The sequence below is a fragment of the Macaca mulatta genome, chromosome X, assembly GCF_049350105.2.
Source record: "Macaca mulatta isolate MMU2019108-1 chromosome X, T2T-MMU8v2.0, whole genome shotgun sequence".
Taxonomy (NCBI): Eukaryota; Metazoa; Chordata; class Mammalia; order Primates; family Cercopithecidae; genus Macaca; species Macaca mulatta.
The window spans coordinates 114,323,395-114,344,986 of NC_133426.1; the positions used below are offsets into that span (position 1 = coordinate 114,323,395).

The 21,592-nt window shown below is 45.5% G+C and overlaps 1 protein-coding gene across 1 annotated transcript in view; it reads left to right on the forward strand.

The window, feature by feature from the left end:
• FRMPD3 (FERM and PDZ domain containing 3) overlaps positions 1 to 21,592 on the forward strand; it is a 79,925-nt gene that overhangs the window by 26,915 nt on the left and 31,418 nt on the right. Inside the window, exons 7-11 of the mRNA XM_015127964.3 lie at positions 1,227 to 1,346; positions 7,371 to 7,507; positions 7,841 to 7,967; positions 10,540 to 10,629; positions 12,314 to 12,493. Of these exons, the coding sequence (XP_014983450.2) occupies positions 1,227 to 1,346; positions 7,371 to 7,507; positions 7,841 to 7,967; positions 10,540 to 10,629; positions 12,314 to 12,493 (654 nt within the window). The remainder of the gene's footprint in view (positions 1 to 1,226; positions 1,347 to 7,370; positions 7,508 to 7,840; positions 7,968 to 10,539; positions 10,630 to 12,313; positions 12,494 to 21,592) is intronic.

Sequence of the window (21,592 nt, forward strand, 5' to 3'; positions counted from 1 at the left end):
TGATTCACCGCATGGCACCCAGAATGCTGAGATAAGAAGCAGTTGCAAGTCTCCTGTCTCCTGGAAACCCCACATGATAGATTTTTCTGCTTCCTGAGAGAAAACTTGGCCTTTTGCATGAAGGCTGTTATGGAAGGGTCAGGGAGTGGGCCCTACTCAGCCAATTCCCAACTCCCACTTATCCTAGGACAAGTGGGAGTTGGGAATTGGCTGAGTAGGGCCAAAAATAGGCAGCATGTCACCCACATCAATTTACAAGGTAGAGTAGGAAAAAGTATCCGGTCTTTCTAGCCCTCACCATATGGAAAAGGGCTGGGGAAATCCAGGATTGCTGGATAGCATTTCATCAACAGTGAAGCACCAAGAAGTATCAGAGATACAATCAAAGCCAATCAGTACTATCAAGTAGGGTGGGACAGAGTTGGAGAGGAACAGTGGAGGAAATACCTTTTCAGAGCCTACATGAAAGCCAAACAAAACCCCAAATCAGACACAAAAAGATGAAAGGATTTTTGGAAAGAGAGATTCAAGTTTAGCTCTCAGCCAAATGCAATACAGAGACTCACTGGTGGGAAGGAAAGGTTGTGGGCATCCTGCCTGGAGGGAGGCCTAAGCACCTCCCTTAACCCCAAGCAACCCTTTGAATTCAGTTGGTCTGTTGTTGCAAGTGGGATTTTAAACTTTTTTATTATGAAAACTTTCAAACATACACACAAGTAGGAAGAATATAGTATCATTAACCCTATTACCCATTCCCAGGTTCAACAATTATCAATATAGTGCCAAGATGTTTCATCTGTACCTTGAAATAATATTTTAAACCTTTGATTTACTCTAATCAGCAATTTACTCTGCTTGAGGCTGAGCCCCTCTGCAAGGTAAAGGCATGAATCCCACAGCAAGAAAAGAGCCTGAGCCATTGCCAGGAGCCCTCCTTTCCTGTCTAGTGTCTTGGGCTTTAGACCCATTGGTTGATAAAGGTCATGTCCTAGATAAGTGATTTGAAAATTCCTGTTATTTTGGGTCAGAAGTGTGGAAAAGACCTGACTCCTCACTACTTTCCTCTAAGGGTAATATTGGAATCAGCCAGGTGGGAGACAGAATAGGAAACAACAGCTTAGCTCTGCCTCAAGCCTCACCTTAAGGAGCCACTGAGCTGCCTGCCCAACACCCCAGCCATTGATTCCAGATCTCTTTTCTTCTCGCCTTTCATCCCTGGAATTCAGGTGGTACAGCGGACACACTATCACGGAATGAAATGCCTCTTCCGAATAAGCTTCTTTCCCAAAGACCCTGTGGAGCTGCTGCGTCGGGATCCTGCTGCTTTTGAGTACCTGTACATCCAGGTAGAGTCTGGCTTGGGGATACACAGACAGACCAGTGGACAAAGAAGCAGGCAGGCTGTTCTGCCATCACAGTGAAGTAGCTATATAAGTTTTTCCAACCTCCAGGTAGCCCTGAAGGCCCTTTCCTTCCTTTTCTGCTACCACTGTAGGCCATGGCCAAGTTGACTGGCCTGGTTACCTGAGCTGGCTGTGGCTCAAAGTCCTGTCTATTTGTCCACTCAGATCTCATCAGTTTTCAGAAACAAGCAACCCCAGTAACTCTGGCATCCTCACAGGATCCAGTTTAACAAACCCATTTGGATTTCAACGAGTCCCAACCCCCAATACCTAGCTCCAGTATGAGATGATTCCCAATTCAGTTTATCCAGAAACATTTACTAGATACTTACTCTGGGTTAAGCCCTATGCTAGGTACTAGCAATCAGAAGTGAATGAAGAACTGTCCTGGCTCACTAGAGCTTATATGTGCGTGAATAAATATGACAGCAGTAGGGTGCAACGAAGATGAGGGCACTCGGGAAGCATTTTTCCAACTCTACACAAGAGAGATGGTGCAGGCTTCATGGAGGAAGTGATATATGCATGCTCTTAGCCTTAAAGAATGAGTGAGAGTTTGCTGTGTAGAGAGATGGAATGGAGGGGGCATATCTAAGCAAAGGGCCTTGCATTTACAAAGCCATGGTGGCATGAAACAGCATGGGATCATGAGAGAACCATGAGTGATTTTTTTATGGCTAGAGTACAGGATGTGAGGTAGGGGGAGTAGGGAATAAAATTGGAGAGACAGGAAGCAGTGGTCAAAGGCTTTTGGTAGGCCAAGGCAAGTATAGACTTTATGATTGAGGCTGGGCAGCGGTTCTTACAGTGTGGCTATTATAGGTTCTTTGCAATTTCATGCTTCCTGGAGTTGTAGCATCAACATCAACTGGGAACTTGTTAGAAATGCAAATTCTTAGGCCCCAGCCCAGTCCTACTGAGTCAGAAACTCTGGAGGCAGAATTCAGTACTCTGTGTTTTGACAAGCCTTCCAGGGGATTCTGATGCCCAGAAGACTTTGAGAACCTCTGATTTATGATGGTGGTTTTAACCTTAGATGCACATTAAAATTATCTGGGAGGCTTTGGGAAAAATGCTGTGCCCCATCCAAGAATAGTTGAATCAAAATCTATGGGAGTGGGGTCCAAACACTGGTGTTTTTTTAAATTCCTCAAGTGATCCTAATGTGCAGCCAAAGTAAAGAAATTCTGCAGGAGGGTAGGAGAGCAGAAATGATTAAAAGAGAATAGCCTGGTCAGATGAGCAATTTCAAAAGACCACACAGTGCTAAGGAAGTACACCAGCTAGGGAGCAGTGGCAGTTATCCAGAAGAAATGACGAGGGCTGGAACCAGGGCCATGATGAAGGAGGGGGGATGGGTTTCAAGAGAGATTTAAAGGGTAGAATGGATAGGCTTTAACTTAACGAGTGTCTTGTAGAGGTGGTATCATTCCCCAAGTTAGAGAATACAGGCAATGGAATGGGTTTAGGGAAAAGATGAGTTCATTTTGGGAAATGTTGAGTTTTAGGTGCCCATAGGACATACAACAGCACTTACTGAGAGAAAAAAAAACTCAAAGCTTCATCTGTCTCTGATGGTGATACCCAGGGAGGTGCTATGAGACATTGTCGTTGTCCTTTTTGACTGTTCTGACAACCTAAAATGTTAGGAACATTTCCCAAACAGCCTCAGGTTCATTTACCAACCTTCCAGGAGGCAATGAGTTGTGGTTGCTCTGTGAATTTTATAAGTTTAGTTCTCTTTTTTTTTTTTTTTTTTGCCCTGAATTTCTTAATTCAAGCTTCCAAGGATTACTTTGGTTTCAATATTTTAGAATTTAGTGACAAGATCATGTCCATCCTATCCTTCTGTTTCATGATGATATGGATTTCAGTTGTATTCTTTCTTGTTTACATGTAACAGCTTTATTGAGGTCTAATTGACAAATGATAAACCGTACGTGTTTAAAGTACACAATACCATACGTTTTGACCTGTGTTTATACCCATGAAACCATTACCACAATCAAAATACTGAACATATCCAACACCCCCAAAAGTTTATTCAAGCCACTTTGTAATTCACCCCTCCCAGTTCTAGGCTACCACTGACCTGCTTTCTGTCACTATAGATTAGTTTGCAGTTTTTAGAGTTATATAGAAATGAGATCATATGGTATGTACACTTATTTTGATCTGACTTATTTGGCTCAGCATACTGATTTTGAGATCCATCTATGTTGTTGCATGTATCAATATTTCATTCATTTTTATTGTCAAGTAGTATTTCATAGTATGGATGTTCCAGAATGTGTTTATTGATTCACCTGTTGATGAACATTTGGGTTGTTTCCAGGTTTTAGTTATTACAATAAAGCTTCTATGAACATTCATGTGCCAGTCTTTGTATGGACATATGCCTTCTTTTCTTTGGGGTAAACACTTAGGAGTGGAATGGTCTGAGCATATGGTAGATCTATCTTTCTTTAATTTTGTGAAGAAACTGCAATACTGTTTTCAAATGTAGTTGTACCATCTTTCATTCCCACCAGCCATGTATGAGAATTTCAGTTTCTTACATCCTTATCAGCACTTGGTATTTTCAGTATTCTTTTTTTACTTTAGTCATTGCAGTAGTGCATAGTGGCATCCCATTGTGATTTTCATTTGCATTTTCCTAACAACTAATGATGTTGAGCATCTTTTCATGTGTTTATTTGATGTCATGCATCTTCTTGGGTGAAGTGTCTGTTTAGATCCTTGCCCGCTTTTTTATTGGGTTGTTTGTTTTCTTATTGAGTTTTGAGAGTTCTTTATATATTCTGGATACAAGCTGTTTGTTAGATACATTATTTGCAATTATTTTCTTCCAGTGTGTAGCTTGCCTTTTCAGTCTCTAAACAATGTCTTTCGGCCGGGCGCGGTGGCTCAAGCCTGTAATCCCAGCACTTTGGGAGGCCGAGACGGGCGGATCATGAGGTCAGGAGATCGAGACCATCCTGGATAACCCAGTGAAACCCTGTCTCTACTAAAAAATACAAAAAAAAATTAGCCGGGCGAGGTGGCGGGCGCCTGTAGTCCCAGCTACACAGGAGGCTGAGGCAGGAGAATGGCGTGAACCCGGGAGGCGGAGCTTGCAGTGAGCTGAGATCCGGCCACTGTACTCCAGCCTGGGCGACAGAGCCAGACTCCGTCTCAAAAAAAAAAAAAAAAAAAAAAAAAAAAAAACAAAACAATGTCTTTCACAGAGCAAATGTGTGAATTTTGATGAAGTCCGATTTGCTAATTTGTTCTTTTATGGACAGTGCTTTTGGTGTCATATCTAAAAAAATATTTGTCTAACCCAAGGTTACAAGAATTTTCCCCTATTTTTTTCTAGATGTTTTATCATTTACAGTTTTATATTTAGGCCTATGATCCATTTGAATTAACTTTTGTATGTGGTGCAAGGTATCCATCAGAGTTTCATGGTTTTATTTTTTTATTTTTTGCATATGGATATCCAATTGTTCTAGCACCTTTTGTTGAAAAGGCTATCCTTCCTCCACTGAATTGCCTTTGTACTTTTGTCAAAAATCTGTTGTCTGTATATATAGATCTATTCCTGTACTCTCTATTCTGATCTGTTGATCAACTTGTCTGTCCTTATGTCAACATCATACTCTTGATTATTGGAGCTTTATAATAATTCTTGAAATCAGGAAGTAGTTGTTCTCCAACTTTGTTCTTTTTCAAAGTCGGTTTGGCTATTATAGGTCCTTTGCATTTTCATGTGAATTTTAGAATCACCTTGATAATTTCTATCAAAACCTGCTGTGATTTGAATTGGGATTGTGTTGAAACTATAGATCAATTTGGGGACAATTGCCATCCTAACAATATTGAGCCTTCCCATCCCTGAACACAATATTTCTACATTTAATTATATCTTCTATAATTTTTCTCAGCAGTATTTTGTAGTTTTCAGTATATAGGTCTTTCACATGTTTTGTTATATTTGTTCGTAATTATTTCGTTGTTTTTTTTTAATTCCAATTTTCAATCATTTCTTGCTAGCATACACAAATACAATTGGGGTTGGGCATGTTGGCTCACGCCTGTAATTGGGAGGCTGAAACAGGAAGATCACTTGAGCTCAGGAATTCAAGACCAGTCTGGGCAACATAGTGAGATCCCATCTCTATACAAAAAGATTTATTTTAAAGAGAATAGAAATACAATTGATTTTTGTGTATTGATTTTATATCCTGAAACCTTGGTAAACTCACTACATTTGGCCCTTCATATCTATAGTTTCCATATTTGTGGGTTTTGAAAATATTCAAAAAACAATAAAAATAACAGTACAGTAATAAAAAATACAAAATGTAAAAATACAACATAATAACTATTTACATAGCATTTTTGTTTTAGTTTAGTTTATTTTGAGACAGAGTCTCGCTCTGTCACCCAGGCTGGAGTGCAGTGCCATGATCTCGGCTCACTGCAACCTCCACTTCCCAGGTTCAAACAATTCTCCTGCCTCAGCTTCCCAAGTAGCTGGGACTATAGACATGCACCCCACGCCCAGCTAATTTTTGTATTTTTAAATAGAGACAGGGTTTCACCATGTTGGCCAGGCTGGTCTCAAACTCCTGACCTCAACTGATTCACCTGCCTCAGCCTCCCAAAGTGCTGAGATTTCAGGCGCGAGCCACAGCATCTGGCCTACATAGCACTATAGCACTTTTTTTTTTTTTTTTTTGGAGATAGAGTTTCACTCTCGGCTCAGTGGAACCTCCACCTCCTGAGTTCAAGTGATTCTCCTGCCTCAGCCTCTCAAGTAGCTGGGATTACAGGTGCCCACCTCCATGCCCAGCTAATTTTTGTATTTTTAGTAGAGACGGGGTTTCACCATGTTGTCCAGGCTGGTCTTGAACTCCTCATCTCAGGTGATCCACCAGTCTGCGCCTCCCAAAGTGCTATGATTACAGGCATGAGCCATTGCACCTGGCCTTATATAACATTTTAATTATATTAGGCATTATAAGTAATCTAGAGGTGATAGAGGTATACAGGAGGATTTGCATAGGATACATGCAAATACTACAGCATTTTATATAAAGGACTTGAGCATCCACAAATTTCAGTATCCATGGGGGTCCTGGAAGAAATCCTCCATGGATACCAAGGGAAAACGGTAGTTGTAGTAGTTTTTTGTAGTAGATTCCACTGAATTTTCTACATAGATGATCATTGATGATGTATTCCTTTTCCACTCTCTCCTATATTATAGTGATATCACTGTGGCTCCCTAGTCCCTTAGTCCATACTGGCTCCACTTTAACAAAATGGGCGACTGGTCTAACCAAGGCTGACTCATTGATAGCTGGGGCTGTGACCCTCAGGGTTTGGGGGTTGTCATACCCTTGGCCAGTAGTTCCTGGAGACCTCCTCTAGGATAGCAAAGGGAAGACTGACTCATCACCATGTTTGTCCTTCAGACACCAAGAAGCAGAATGCTCCCCCATCCCTGCAATTCAGCTCTCACCAGGGGCTTCTGGGCCAGGGCCCTGTAGAGAGTCCCTCCCAATATCTTTCTCCCCTTGTTTCCATCCGAGCTAGTAAAGGAGCCTTGTATGGCTTGAGGGTGAGTATAACCCCCACAAAAAAAAAAGTGGGAAAGTCTCTTATAAAAGGAGGAAAGAAAGGGAGTGGTGCCATGTCTCACTTCTGCAGTGAACTGGACTGTCTGCTTGTACCTTGCCATTGTGTGCCCCTGTCACTGAGAAGAAGGCTATCTAGTATCTGCTGAATGAAGTGAACAGTGTCTCTGAGACCTGAGGCTTCTCTGTTTTCTCTTCTCCAAGGGGAGCTCCTTCCTCTGTCCCTTGATCTAGCATGCCTTACTGATACTATGAGTATTGTCTGGGATGTAAGTGAGTAGATCAGGGGATGGGGAAGGAATGTCTCCTTCAACCGATAGATTTGGACTGCTCTCTCTCACAGAGTCGGAATGACGTTATTCGAGAACGCTTTGGAATGGATCCCAAGCCAGAGATGCTTTTGGGCCTTGCTGCGCTCCACATCTATATCACTGTCTCGACCACTCGACCTAGTCAGAAGATCTCGCTCAAGAATGTGGAGTGAGTTGTGCTGGGGCCCTTTGGAATGAGGGGCGAATAGTTGCGTAGGGAAAAGGTACACTGGTTGAGCTATGCTATGCTTTTCAGAAATGTAGGGCATGGGATGCGAGTGAGAATTGGAGTCCCTCACATCTAGACTATGAAGCCCTAGAGCTACAGCTTCTACTAGGGATCTATGGCTAATGTTATTTTCCCATCCCTGTCCCTTTTTCTTTCTCCTAGTCTCTATTCCTCCATCTCTACCTCTCAGATTCAGTCAGTTTCTGTCTTACCATCTTCTCTCTGTCCCACTTTGCCTCTCTCACTAATCTCTTACTTTTCTTCTGCTTTTAGGAAGGAGTGGGGCCTGGAACCCTTTCTTCCCCCCTCCCTCCTGCAGGGCATCAAAGAGAAGAACCTCCGGAAATCTCTGTCTCAGCAACTGAAGGCTCACCAAACACATCCTTCCTGCGGCACCAAGGTATCCAGAGTAGGCCACTGGACATGGTGCTCCAGGCACTACTGGCCACAGGGAGATCCTGGGTGGTTTCCCAGCAGAGTCTGGTCCTCTAGGGATCCTCTAGACCACTGCTTTTGACTCAGGTGCACATACGGCTTGGCCAGGTGTGGGGGCAGTTGTGGAGAGGAGTCTTCCCCAAGCCTGAGCATCCCAAAGAGACAGCTGAGTGACACATCACTGAGAGAGCTCAGGGTCCTCAAAGCAAAGGGGCCAAGATGCAGGAGCTAATTCTCAGGCCCTTTCACCAATTAGTCAGTGCTGATTGAGCATGTATCGTGTGGAAAGCATTGGACCCTAGGGAGGCACATGTTTTCCATGGAAATGACTAGGCTGGTGTGGTGGCTCATGCCTGTAATCCCAGTGCTTTGGGAGGCCAAAGCAGGAGGATCGCTTGAGCCCAGGAGTTTGAGACCAGTCTGGGCAACATAGTGAGACAGCGTCTTTACTTTAAAAATAATAATAATAATAACAATAAAAGTAAAAAAAAAGAAATGTACCTTTGTACCTCTAATTCATCAGTCTTAGGATGTGGAATTCTGGGAGACAAAACCCCAGCCCAAGGGGAAGGGGGAGAGTAGGGGGCACAAGACCTGTCCTGGAGAATGGGTCACTGGGTAGAATGGCGAGGGATCAGGTTACTGCCTTCACTTTCTGGTGCTCTGAGAGACTCCCATTGTGTACTTTCCCAAGCCCTGCAGCAGCTTCTCAGCTTTGTAAGATTCAATCTGCCTGTGCTTCCTGCCCAAGAAGCAGAAGAGTGGTGATACGCACTAGAATCAGCATGCAGATGTACACACGGGACGCAATCGCCCCCATACATTCCTCCCATTCCAGATTTCTTGCATTACCAACTAGCTTCTCTTTTAAGATGCAAATTTCCCCAGAGAGTTAAGCCATTCCCACCTTGCTGTGAATACTTAATCAAATTGTTTTCTTCTCAACTGAGAGTATCAGTGCTCACCACCATTTCCTCAGGTAACATTTTTTTCCGAGGAACCCCAGTGCTTGGGTTGGAAATATGAAGATGAAGAGGGCCTGGTCTTGGCCCCTGAGTCACGCACAGTCTAATGGGAAAACACATTAGTCAGTCCCAACACAGTGCATTAGGCACAGGTGCCCTAGAAGCACAGAGGAAGAATACTAAGCCTAGTCTGAGGGAGGTGGAAAAGGCCAGAGCTGGGTCTTGAAAGACAGATAAGTTTGTCTAGATGAATCCGTGGGCATGGGTCATGGGAGGAAGTGTTTCCCAGGCAGGGAGATCCATCTGTACAAAGGCCCAGAGATATGAGAAACCATGGTGCAAGGACAGAAATGCAAATCATTCAGCCTAAGGAAGTACAGAGAATGCAAGCTGTGTGCAAGGGGTGAAGGTAGGGTGAAGAGAAGAGGCCAGAGAGGTTGGCAGGAGCCAGTTCATGGAGGGCCTTGTGTGCCAAGGAAAGAGGTTGTACTTCGTTCTCAAGGCAGCTGGGAGCCATTGAAGGGTTTAAAGCAGGAAGCTGATGTGATTAAACTTAAGTTTTAGGATGCTCCCTCTAACAGTGTGTGGAGGCACTTGAGGGAAAGAGGGAAACGAATGTTAGTCCTGAAGGTAACCTGGCTGTCACCCTGACACAGGTAGGAATGTCAAGGCAATGACTGGCTAGAGAAGAGGGATGGATAGATTGGAAAAGGAGCTAGGGGGTAAGTATCCAGATGATCTGGTAACTGGTGGCCCTCACATGAGACGATTAAGGAGTCCAGTGTGACTCACAGGTTTCTGGCTCGATTGCCCATGGGATGCTGATAGAGACCAGGAATGCCTGAAGTGCACGCTTGGGACTTAGGAGTGCTTAGTATGAAAGGTATTGAGTGGGACCCCCAGCTGGGGAATGACCAGCATCTATGTGACTCTAGGGGTCTGAAAGATCTCAGGAGAGAGGTATGGATTAGGTGGAGCATCAGTTAGTTGTAATTAAACCAAAAAGAAAATGAGGGCCGGGCGCGGTGGCTCAAGCCTGTAATCCCAGCACTTTGGGAGGCCGAGACGGGCGGATCACGAGGTCGGGAGATCGAGACCATCCTGGCTAACACGGTGAAACCCCGTCTCTACTAAAAAAATACAAAAAACTAGCCGGGCGCGGTGGCGGCGCCTATAGTCCCAGCTACTCGGGAGGCTGAGGCAGGAGAATGGCGTGAACCCGGGAGGCGGAGCTTGCAGTGAGCTGAGATCCGGCCACTGCACTCCAGCCTGGGCAACAGAGCAAGACTCCGTCTCAAAAAAAAAAAAAAAAGAAAATGAGTAAGCTGCATACTTTAGGAATGAAGATCAGGAGGTAGGACAAGACTTTAGAAAGGGAGATGAGATACTAGAGGGAAGAGCTCTCCAAACTAGAACCTTGCTGCTGTTTTATGAAGGGTGTCTTCACATCTCCACAGTGTCACTTGCTGACTGGTGCCTGTCCTAGGATGTTGAGACTCCTCATTGAGAACATGAGTTTGCTTTTCCTGTGCTCCTCAGGCTTCTCATATTTCTGGATGGGTTTTTCCACAGGGTTCTGCAATTCAGGCAAAGCTCCAGTATCTACGAATTCTGAATGAACTTCCTACCTTCACGGGCGTTTTGTTCAACACTGTGGGCCTGGTCAGTGGGGCAGCATGGGGGGATGTGGGGAGGGAGCCCTTTGCTGGCTCTTGTCCTTGGGTGTGGGGGCAGGAGGGGCAAATATTTCTAAAGGCCTTCCTTCCTCTTCCTCCTCCTTCTGCCTCTCCCCTCCCTGGCCCTGCCTCTGCTAAAATGATACAGTGGGAAGAGATATTTGTTTTGAGTATCCCTCCATGACCTTTTTTTGTTCCTCTTCCTTGATTTGGGGGCTCAGCATACTTTTTCCATAAAGGGCCAGATAGTAAATATTTTAGGCTTTACAGGCGGGCCGCACTGGCAACTGTGGCAGCTACTCAGCCCTGCTGTCAGATTATGAAAGCAGCCACAGACAATGCATAAACAAATGGGTGTGGCTATGTGCCAGTAACTATTTATGGACACGAAAATTTGAATTTCATGTACTTTTCACATGTCACAAAACAGGCCTCTTCTGCTATTTTTCCCAACCATTAAAAAAGCCTAAAAACCATTGTTAGCTCCTGGGCCATAAAAAATAGGTGGTGGGTGGGATTTGGCCCATGGGCCATGGTTAGGCAACCCCTGCTCTATTTCATTTTTGTTCCATATACTCCTGCAGTCCCCTATCCTAGGTTTCCTGAGTCCTTCTACTTCTCCCCCTGCTTGCTCAGCACCTTTGCTGCAGGAACAAGACTCTGGGGCAGGGCACAGCTAGTCCCACCCTAAGACTGTGCCCCAGGCTAGTTTACCCTGGTGAAAGGAAATTCAAATCACCTTGCTGATTGGATCCAGGTGCTTGTCTTGCTCCCAGGAGCACACTATCAGCTAGTGCGGTACATCGGTGGAAAGTCACTTATCAAAGTGCCTATAGACAGACACAAGAGGTTCCTCAGGGTGATGCCAATACCAGGGAATGGGCCACCAGAGGACCCAGGCTTGATTGCTCCAAGGAGTCTGTCAAGACCTCTTAAGGGAATCCAGTCCTTCAGGCCGAGAGGTAGCCATTTACATACTGGGATTTGAAGAACACTGAAAGCCCACTGTCCCCTCCCACCTCCTTCATACACTGTCAAATCTTTCTTCCACCCACCTACCACTGCTAAAATTTCTATTGGCCATACCTGCTGGAGTGCCTATTAAAAGGCACTCTGCTTAAGGAGGGAGGCTGCCATGAAGTATCCAATCAACCCTGAACACCTTAGGCAGAGTTACTGTGCCAGTTTAGTTTTTGGCCTGGGTGAGAAGTGCAAGTCTGAGTGGCTGTTGGTGGGGGGAGGGTAAAGACCAGACACAGGATGCCGCCTTCTCAGGCAGAGCACTGAGTGCGGGCCTCAAATGGCCTGCAGCAACAAATGGAAAGTCCCTGGGGCTTGGTAGGGGAGGGTGCTCCAAAGGCCCCCAAACAAACCTCACCTACTTCACGATTTTGCTAGAGCCAGCCCTTCTGCCTGTGCACTTTACTCAACCTGCTGCTGAGGCTAAGGTGTTCATTTGGACCCATAATCTGGGGCTCTATCCCAGGAACCATTTTCTGTCCCAGACCATTTTCCCCTCCAGGTTGTCCTACTGTGGCACTAAACCCCAGATATTTTCAGATCCTACCAGCAGCGTCCAATGCATGTTTTCTATTTCCTCCTTCTGCCTCCTCTCCCCACCTCCTCTACCCTTCTTTCTGTGAACGTTGCCTGTCATTCTTGGGCACCAGGATGAGAAGCAGTCGGCCACCACTCTCCTGGTGGGACCCCGTCATGGCATCAGCCATGTTATTGACCTCAAAACCAACCTCACCACTGTGCTGTCCGAGTTCAGCAAGATCAGCAAGATCCAGCTGTTCCGGGAGAACCAGGGTGTGGCCCGGGTGGAGACCAGCATCATGGATGCCAAGGTAAGCCCTGCTTTGAGGGTCTCCTTCTGTTCAGGAACAGGCCTTGGGAGTAGAGGAAGAAGTAAACTTGAGAAAGAGAATTTGAGTCTGTCAGGTGAGGTTCAGTAATTCTGAAGTGGTTCAACTCTGGGACTCTTTGGGCTAATCTTTCTGTCTCTTCTCAGCCCTCAGGGACATGCCATTTTGACCAAATAATAAGGTCAGCCAGCACTAAGGAATGCTAGGGAGACAGTTCTTCAGCACAGGGCAGGGAAACTGGAGAACCTGGAGCTACCCCCAGGCCACTGCTTCTCATTTTTCTCATATCATAGCACACATAGAAAATTATATTCACAGGCCGGCATGGTGGCTCATGCCTATAATCCCAAGCTTTGGGAGGCCAACCAAGGTGGGCAGATAACTTGAGTCTAAGGAGTTTGAGACCAGCCTGGGCAACATAGTGAAACTCTGTCTCTACAAAAAAATACAAATCTTAGCTGGGCATGGTAGCACACACCTGTGGTCCCAGCTACTCAGGGGACTGAAGTGGGAGGATTGCCTGGGCCAGAGAGGTCAAGGCTGCAGTGAGCCGTGATTGCACCACTGCACTCCAGCCTGGGCAACAGAGTGAGATCTTGTCTCAAAAAAAAAAAAAAAAAAAAAAAAAAAAGAAAGAAAGAAAAGAAAAGAAAATTATATTCATGTGGAACACTGGAGTAAATGGAGCAGCCCCAGAGACTCTGTCCACCCCAGGTTCTGCCTGGCTGCCCCAGAAACTATAGGAATGAATATCTTGGCCCATCTTTACCCATTCCATGTGCACACCAGTTAGGGGTCCCTGCCATAGGCACATGCACCTTGAGTCATTGAAGAGCGGTTGTCTAAGCATGTGAACAGAACAGAGGGGGCCTGGGAAGAAGGGGAACATGCAGAGTCTTGTCCTTATTTCACCCCCAGAGTCCAGCCCTTCCAGAACCTTAGATTTATTCCCATAGATCCGCTCCTTCGGACTGGCAAGCAGCTGTCGCCTGTGCAAAGTCTGGCAGTCTTGGTCAGCCACCCCCTCCACAGCACTCCTGTTTGAATACCAGTGACCACTGTGGGTGGGGGGCAGGCCTGCCTGCCAGCTGGCGGAAGCTCTAGAGGAGTTGCAACTTTCCTTTCTTAAATGATTTCCCAGGGGGAGATATTGGTAGCAGATTAAGAGGTGGAGTGTTTGCTGTTTCTAAAACAGAAAATTATTTGCTTCATTTTTGTCTTTGTGAAACCCAGAAAGCTTTAATATGTTAATTTTTCCACCTGTGATTCACAGGATTCCCATTGGTTTAGGAACTGGCTTGGAGCCGATGTTTAATTGGCTTGTGGCTACCTCCTCAACCAATGGTTGCTGCCCTCCTCAGATGTTGTTGGGTAAAAAGCCAAATGGACTGGCAGAGAAGGGGGCAGGGAAGACAAGGCATGCAGGGGAGATGTGGCTTCCTGAGAAATAAAAGAGGTTTAAAATAGAGACACAGCTTTCCAACTGAGTCTTCTATGTTTTGAGTGATTCTCAACATTGACTACACAATAGAATTTCCTTAAGTGCTTTGAGAAAAAACCAGATGCCTGGGTCCTACTCTCAGAAATTATGATTTCATTGGTCATGGGTGAAGCCCAGGCATCAGGATATTTATTTTTTTCAGTTTCCTAGGTGATTGTGTAATGCAACCACTTTGAGAATGCACAGGCTTGAGACCTATATTACCAGAGCTCTGGGAGGAAACAGGCTGAACAGGGGATCAGTGGGTGTTGCCTGAGTGAGGAGCACTATGCTTATTTCTAGGAGTGATCCAGCTACAGTTGTGGGAATGAATGCTGCCCTAGAGAGGCTACATTGTCATGGGGAGAGACTAGATTCACAAAGACACACGACCTGCCTTAAAAGCACAACATCAGAACATGTATAGAGCTCTGGAATCAGACAAGGCTCAAATCCCAGCTCTACTACTTCCTAGCTGTGTGACCTTCAGAAAGTGTCTTAACCTCTCTGAATCCTGATTCCCTCAACTGCAAAATGGAATGCCTATCTCAAAATGTTTTTGTCAGGATTATTATTGTTATTTTTAATTTTAGACATGGGGGTCTTGCTATGTTGCCCAGGCTGGTCTTGAACCCGTGGGCTCAAGCAGTCCTCCCAAGTCGGCCTCCCAAAGTGCTGGGATTACAGGCATGAGCCACTGCACCTGGCCCATTGTATTAAATGCAAAAATGTACATAAAATGTCTTAGCACACTGCCTGGCACACAGTAAGTACTCAATGAATGAGACCTGTTATTTTTTCAAAAGCAAAACATCAGTAAAGAAAAAGTAATATGAAGTAAATGTTGCAGACAAGTGTGATCTGGAATATGGAACAAAAGAACAGGAAGGAGTTAACCAGATCTGACTTCCCACAAGAGGGTGTTTTAAGCTGGATCTTGAAGTGATAGGCATGAATTAGCAGAGAGAAGTGGGATGTGTTCAAAGGCAAGGAGCAAGCACAGAAATAAGCAAGCCATATGTGCAGGTCGATAAGCATAGTTGCTTGGCTGGAGAGGAGAATAACGAGAAAAGAGATTGCAGAGATTGGGGGTGAGCAGAACAAGTTGGTTAAAAGCCTCAAAGGCCAGTCTGTGGAATTTAGATTCAATGTGGTAGAACAGTGAGAATCCACAGTAGGTCTTTGAGCAGAGGGGTGATTAAATGAAAGTTGATTTGGACCAGGGTGTAAGATGGGTGAGAGCAAAGCTAATGTGGAGCTAGGGCAGTGAGGAGGGGATCATGGCACTAGTCCAGGAGTGAAGGAACAAGGGCCTGTGCTGGAGGGACAGCAGTGGTAATGAGAAAAAAAAGAGGAGATGTGAAACATGCGAAATCAGTAAGATGTGGGTGCATATTCTCCCCTGCATACCACTCTTGCACAGACAATGCACATGTCTTATTATTCCTAGCCCTTCTGCCTACTTCATGGGTCGCAAATACTCTGAAGAATGGTACTATGTGCCCAGCAGAAGCAAAATGGATGGTATTGTGGTGAAAGGAGAAAGGGAAGATTGAGGGAGAAAAAAAGATCAAGGTTTAGATTTGACTGTCATTTAGTATGAACTTGCTGTTGTTGGGAAGCATGCTAAACACAGAATTTTTTTTTTCTTTTTTTCTTTTTTTTAATAAAGAGGCTGGGCACGGTCGCTTATGCCTGTAATCCCAGCACTTTGGGAGGCCAAGGGAGGCAGATTACTTGAGGTCAGGAGTTCGAAACCAACCTTGCCAACATGGTGAAACCCTGTCTCCACTAAATCTCCACTAAAAATGAAAAAAAAAAAAAAAAAAAAAAAAATATATATATATATATATATATATATATCAGCTGGGCTTGGTGGCACACACCTGTAATCCCAGCTACTTGGGAGGCTGAGGCAGGAGAATTGCTTGAACCTGGGAGGCAGAGATTGCAGTGAGCCAAGATCATGCCACTGCATCCCAGCCTGGGGGACAGAGTGAGACTCCGTCTCAAAAAAATTTAAAAAAAAATTAAAAGAGAAAAATACATGGCTTGCTGGGTGCAGTGGCTCATGCCTGTAGTCCCAGAACTTAGGAAGGCAGAAGTGGGAGAATAACTTGAGCCCAGGAGTTCAAGACCTGCCTGGGCAATATAGCGAGATCCCATTCTCCACAAAAATGAAAAAGAAAGAAAGAGAGAACACCATGGCTCCTTGCCTTCAAGAAGCTTACCTAGCTTGTAGGATAGACATGCACAAATATGGCCAGGCACGGTGGCTAATGCCTGTAATCCCAGCACTTTGGGAGGCTGAGGTGGGTGGATCACCTGAGGTCAGGAGTTTGAGACCAGCCTGGCCAACATGGCAAAACTCTATCTCTACTAAAAATACAAAAATTAGCCATGTGTCATGGCACACACCTGTAATCCCAGCTACTCTGGAGGCTGAGGCAGGAGAATCGCTTGAACCCAGGAGGTGGAGGTTGGAGTGAGCCGAGATTGTGCCACTGCACTACAGCCTGGGCGACAGAGTGTGACTCCATCTCAAAAAAAAAAAAAAAATGCACAAATACATGACACACAGAAGGAAGTGCCATAGGAGAGCTACCAAGAGCATGTTAGGGGAGTACAGGGGAGGACAAAATTCTGGCTGGGGGCATTAAGGAAAGCTTATTAGAGGTGCTATATATCAGCAATATTTGTGTTTAGTGAGAGGTGGCTCTGGGAAGGAATTGGGAAGCTTCTTACTAGAGAATGGCTTCCCTGGGCTCAGTAAGAATCTACCCACTGAGCCAGTGGTGTGCTGGAGCTGGCTCACACAGTGCATCAGAGCCAGCTGGGCACATCTCTCTCCATCTCTTTGTTCAGTGCCATCATGTTGATAGTTTGAAAGCAGCCATGGTGGGTGTATGTACATCAGGGAAATTGGCCAATGCTACAAATTACTACTTGAAAGAACTGGCTGTGGGCTGGGCGCAGTGGCTCATGCCTGTAATCCAGCACTTTGGGAGGCTGAGAGGGGTGGATTGTTTGAGGCCAGTAGTTCCAGACCATCTTGGCAAACATGGCGAAACCCCGTCTCTACTAAAAATACAAAATAAGGTGGGCATGGTGGCTTGCGCCTGTAATCCCAGCTACTCAGGAGGTTGAGGTGGGAGGATGGCTTGAGCCTGGGAGGCAGAGGTTGCAGTGAGCCGTGATCATGCCAGTGTACTCCAGCTTGGGTGACAGAGCAAGATCCAGTCAAAAAAAAGGAAAGGAAAGGAAAGGAAAGGAAAGGAGAGGGGAGGGGAGGGGAGGGGAGGGGAGGGGAGGGGAGGGGAGGGGAGGGAAGGAAGGAAGGAAGGAAGGAAGGAAGGAAGGAAGGAAGGAAGGAAGGAAGGAAGAGGGAGAGGAAAGGAAAGGAAGAAAGAGAGAGAAAGGAAGGGAAGGAAGGAAGGAAGGAGGGAGGGAGGGAGGGAGGGAAGAAAAGGAAAGAAAGGAAAGGAAAGAAAGAACTGGTTGTGAAATGTTTACCAGCACACAACTGCATAGGATACACTGAAGAAGGACTGTCTGAACATCCTTAACAGGGGACATGGAAGTTAGAAATCAGACTTGGCCCATTTCCCCCTAGATAGGCCACTCTGGTCTAGTAATATTCTGTAAGGGTCTGGTGAAATTAAGATGATCCATTCAAAGTAGTTCTCAGCCCTGACTGCACATTAGAATCATATGTAGAGATTTAAAAACCACTGGATGCCCAGACTCTTCCTCCCAGACCATTTAAAATCAGAACTCTGGGGGGTTGGGGCCCAGGGGTATACAGGTCTTTACCACTTCCAGGTGATTCTAATTTGTATCTGGCCTGAGAACCACTACCTTAAGTGATATTCTGCCTTGCTGCCAAATTGGCTGGCTGTGCCCATTTAGCCTTTCCTAGGGCTGTGGAGGCAAGAACCAAATATACTGATCCCTTGGGTCTCTAGACCATCATCTTTTACCCTTCCCCTCCAGGCCCCTGGATTCCATCCTTTTCCTGTTTTCAGGGATGCTAGAGTGAGTGAAGGCTACCCCAGGGAAAATCCTTTTCCTAGTTGGCATCTCAGAGTGCTAAGTGCCTGATAGCTCCCAGGGCACCCTGGGAAGGAGATGTGGCTGGAGCATGTCAAATGAATCCCTGCTGTACCTTCTCCTGGCTGGCTCATGCCTCCAACTCCATTCTCCTTTCCTCATGCTACATTTGAAGATGTCCTGGGCATATTAATTAGTTTTCACTCAGCTTACTTGCTCTTAGTGGAGCAAACATGAGGTAGTATTCAAATATCTTTCTTCAAGAGATGGCAGCCCGGGACTGAGGCATACCTGGGCCATTACCATACCCCATTACCACAGAAGCACATAAGGTGGAAAAAGAAATCATCAAAGGAATGTCCCAAGGGATATCTTGTGGCCCAGCATGTCTCCTATTCTCATGTTTGAGCTTTATTTCTCTATTGCTGTCTGTAGGGACAAGCATTACATTACACGTCATGATCATTAAAATCCCATCTAAAATAAAAAATTGTTTTTGAAGGTTTCTAAGGAATCTGTCCAACCTTTTTGTTTGCCTGCTTTTGATTTCATTTTTACCTGTTGGCAAAAATTTCATTTTTCTGTTGGCAAAAAGTGTGTCTGTGTTCCTTTTACTGCGAGCTGCATTTGGCCCATGCTGGGGCCAAGTTGGCTGTCTGGGGATGCCAAGGAGAGGCTCCTGATGAGCTGTGCTGTGCTGAGCCAGCTGGGGATGTGCTTGGCCCTCTCTGTGCACAGGATTTTTCTTTCGTGCTGTTTTATTACTGGCACTGGGCTATATTGGGGGTAAGAGGGGAAACCGAAGTGGTCAATGAAGTCAATCAGCCATTCTCCCAGCCTCCAGTCAGTAATTCTGTCCATTAACCAGCCAACAAGCCAGCCAGGTAGCTCAGCAGTAAGAATGTGAGGCTGTTAGGCATTTTGTCTGTCCTGAGCTGGCTTGTCAACCAGGGCATGAGTGAGTCAGACTGCCCTGCAGCCGGCCAGCTCATTAGTCAGCCAGCCATTCAGCCTCTACTTTGGTCAAATGGTCTCACATTATATTTGTCAGCCAATGCTATTTTCTCAAAGCTGTCTCCAGTTTCTGAAACCAAATTAGTCACACACACACACATTCACACTTACCCACCCACGTAACACTCCAGGACATTCTACGTTTGGGTAGCTCTCTATACGTTTTCCTCAAAGTGCTTATCACACCTCGCAATCATATTTATTTGCATGGTTATTTGATTTGGGTTATGTCTTATTTCCTGCTCGATTGTAAGCTCCATGAGGGCAGGAACTAGGTTGGCTTGGTTCTGGAATGCATGGATGCATCTTTCACTTTGTCATGTTCTCCAGGAGGCATCGAGCCAGTTTATGGCAGCTTGTTGGGTGGACAAAGCAGGGTACAGGAGCATTTCAGCCAGAGGGAACAGCATAGGTTAAGGCATGAAGATGTGAAGGAACATGAGGAACTGTAAATACTTTGTAATTGCTGGAGTATAAGGTGAGCGACAGTGATGGGAGGGGAGCGCCAGTGGAGTTAATGCAGATATGGTTGGAGATGGAGGTTGGGTGCAGGTCCTGAAGGGCTTTGTATGCCATTGTAAGGCAGTTGGATTTTCTACAGGTAATGAGCTATTGAAGATTTTAAATGACAATGAGACTTGTGCTTTAGAAAGAGCCTTCAGACTTTGGGAGGCTGAGGCGGGTGGATCACTGAAAGTCAAGAGTTCGAGACTAGCCTGGCCAACATGGTGAAACCCCGTCTCTGCTAAAAATACAAAAATTAGTCAGGTGTGATGGCACACACCTGTAATCCCAGCTACTTGGGAGGCTGAGACAGGAGAATTGCTTGAGCCCAGGAGGCAGAGGCTGCAGTGAGCCAAGATTCTGCCATTGCACTCTAGTGTGGGCATCAGAGTGAGACTCCGTCTCAAAAACAAAAACAAAAAGAAAGAGTCTTCAGGGTCATTCAGGGCCAAACATGGTGTCTCATGCCTGTAATCTCAGCACTTTGGGAGGCTGAGGTGGGAGGATCACTTGAGGCCAGGAGTTTGAGACCAGCCTGGTAAACATAGTAAGACCACGTTTCTTCTTCTACTACTACTACTACTACTAATAATAATAAAGTAGAAAAGAATCTTCAGGCAGCAATTTGGAGGTGAAGTGGATTCAAGTGGGTAGAAACTAGAGGGAGGAAGGCCAGTCAGGAAGTTATTGGAGGTTCTTGGGTTAGTGTGTCCCAACCTTTTCCATATCATGAGAAATGTCACAATTCATATGACAAAACATACAAACAAATGAGGCATACATATATACCAGATGAGGCAGCTTGTGGCCAGAGGCAATAGGGCTGAGAAGCCGAGAGGCTCAGTATCTCAGCACACGGGCCACCCACTCACACATACCTTGAGGGGTTTTGATCTGGCAGGAAGATGATAAGGTCCTGAAATGAAGCAGTGGCAGTAGGGATGGCTGTGATGTGCATACCCCTGAGGCAAGCCTAGTGAGTCTTGGGCCCTCGTGGTAATGGTGGTAGCCACCGTTTACACTCAAATCTCAGTATCTGTATATCCTTCTGCCATCAGTGGCAGGGTTGCAGTGGCAGCAAGACAGCAAGAAGGGGTATCTGACTCCCTGCCCCCCAAGTTCATTTCCTTTCCATACTTTTTTGTCTTTATTTTGTTGTATGCAAGTTTGGCTATTCTGTTGTGACTGAGAAGCATTCATTAACTGGAGGTATGAATGTCCCCTCTACCCCTTCCTAATAATGACTAAAAAGTAATACCTATCTCTGGCCCCTTTCTCACTGGAAAAAAAAAAAGCTGTTGCTCCTCAGGGTACAAACTGTTCCTTTTTCCTCCCAATGGTATTGCATGAACTCCATAGGAGCATCACTAACTTGTTGCCTTAAAGTTGGGGCAGAGTCCAAATGCCTTATTGTGGCATGCATTGTAATTGAATGTACAACAACTATGAAAGAATTCAAGTTAGTATTTGATCCAACACAAGACTGTGTAGTATAGACATAGGGCTATATGATTTCTGCGATAGGAAAAGAATTCAAGGGAGTAGACTGGGCATGTTGATTTTTGAATCGCCAGCATAGAGGTTAAAGCAGACACCCTGATGGAGAAGAATTGAGGGTTGTACACTGAGCCTAGGATATAGCTAGGGCGAGGAGGTTGCACATGAAGAGCCAGCCGAAGAGAGAGATGAAAATGGTCAGATTACAGAACCAGAACACAGCTCACAGAAACAGAAGCCAAGAGAAGAATTTCCAAAGAAGGTGATTGCTGTTAGCAAATGTAATAACTTGAGATGTGTGATGAATGAATACAATTGTTTCTAGCTGTAAAGAAGTTTTACTTCGGCCGGGCGCGGTGGCTCAAGCCTGTAATCCCAGCACTTTGGGAGGCCGAGACCGGCGGATCACGAGGTCAGGAGATCGAGACCATCCTGGCTAACACGGTGAAACACAGTCTCTACTAAAAAATACAAAAAACTAGACGGGCGAGGTGGCGGGCGCCTGTAGTCCCAGCTACTTGGGAGGCTGAGGCAGG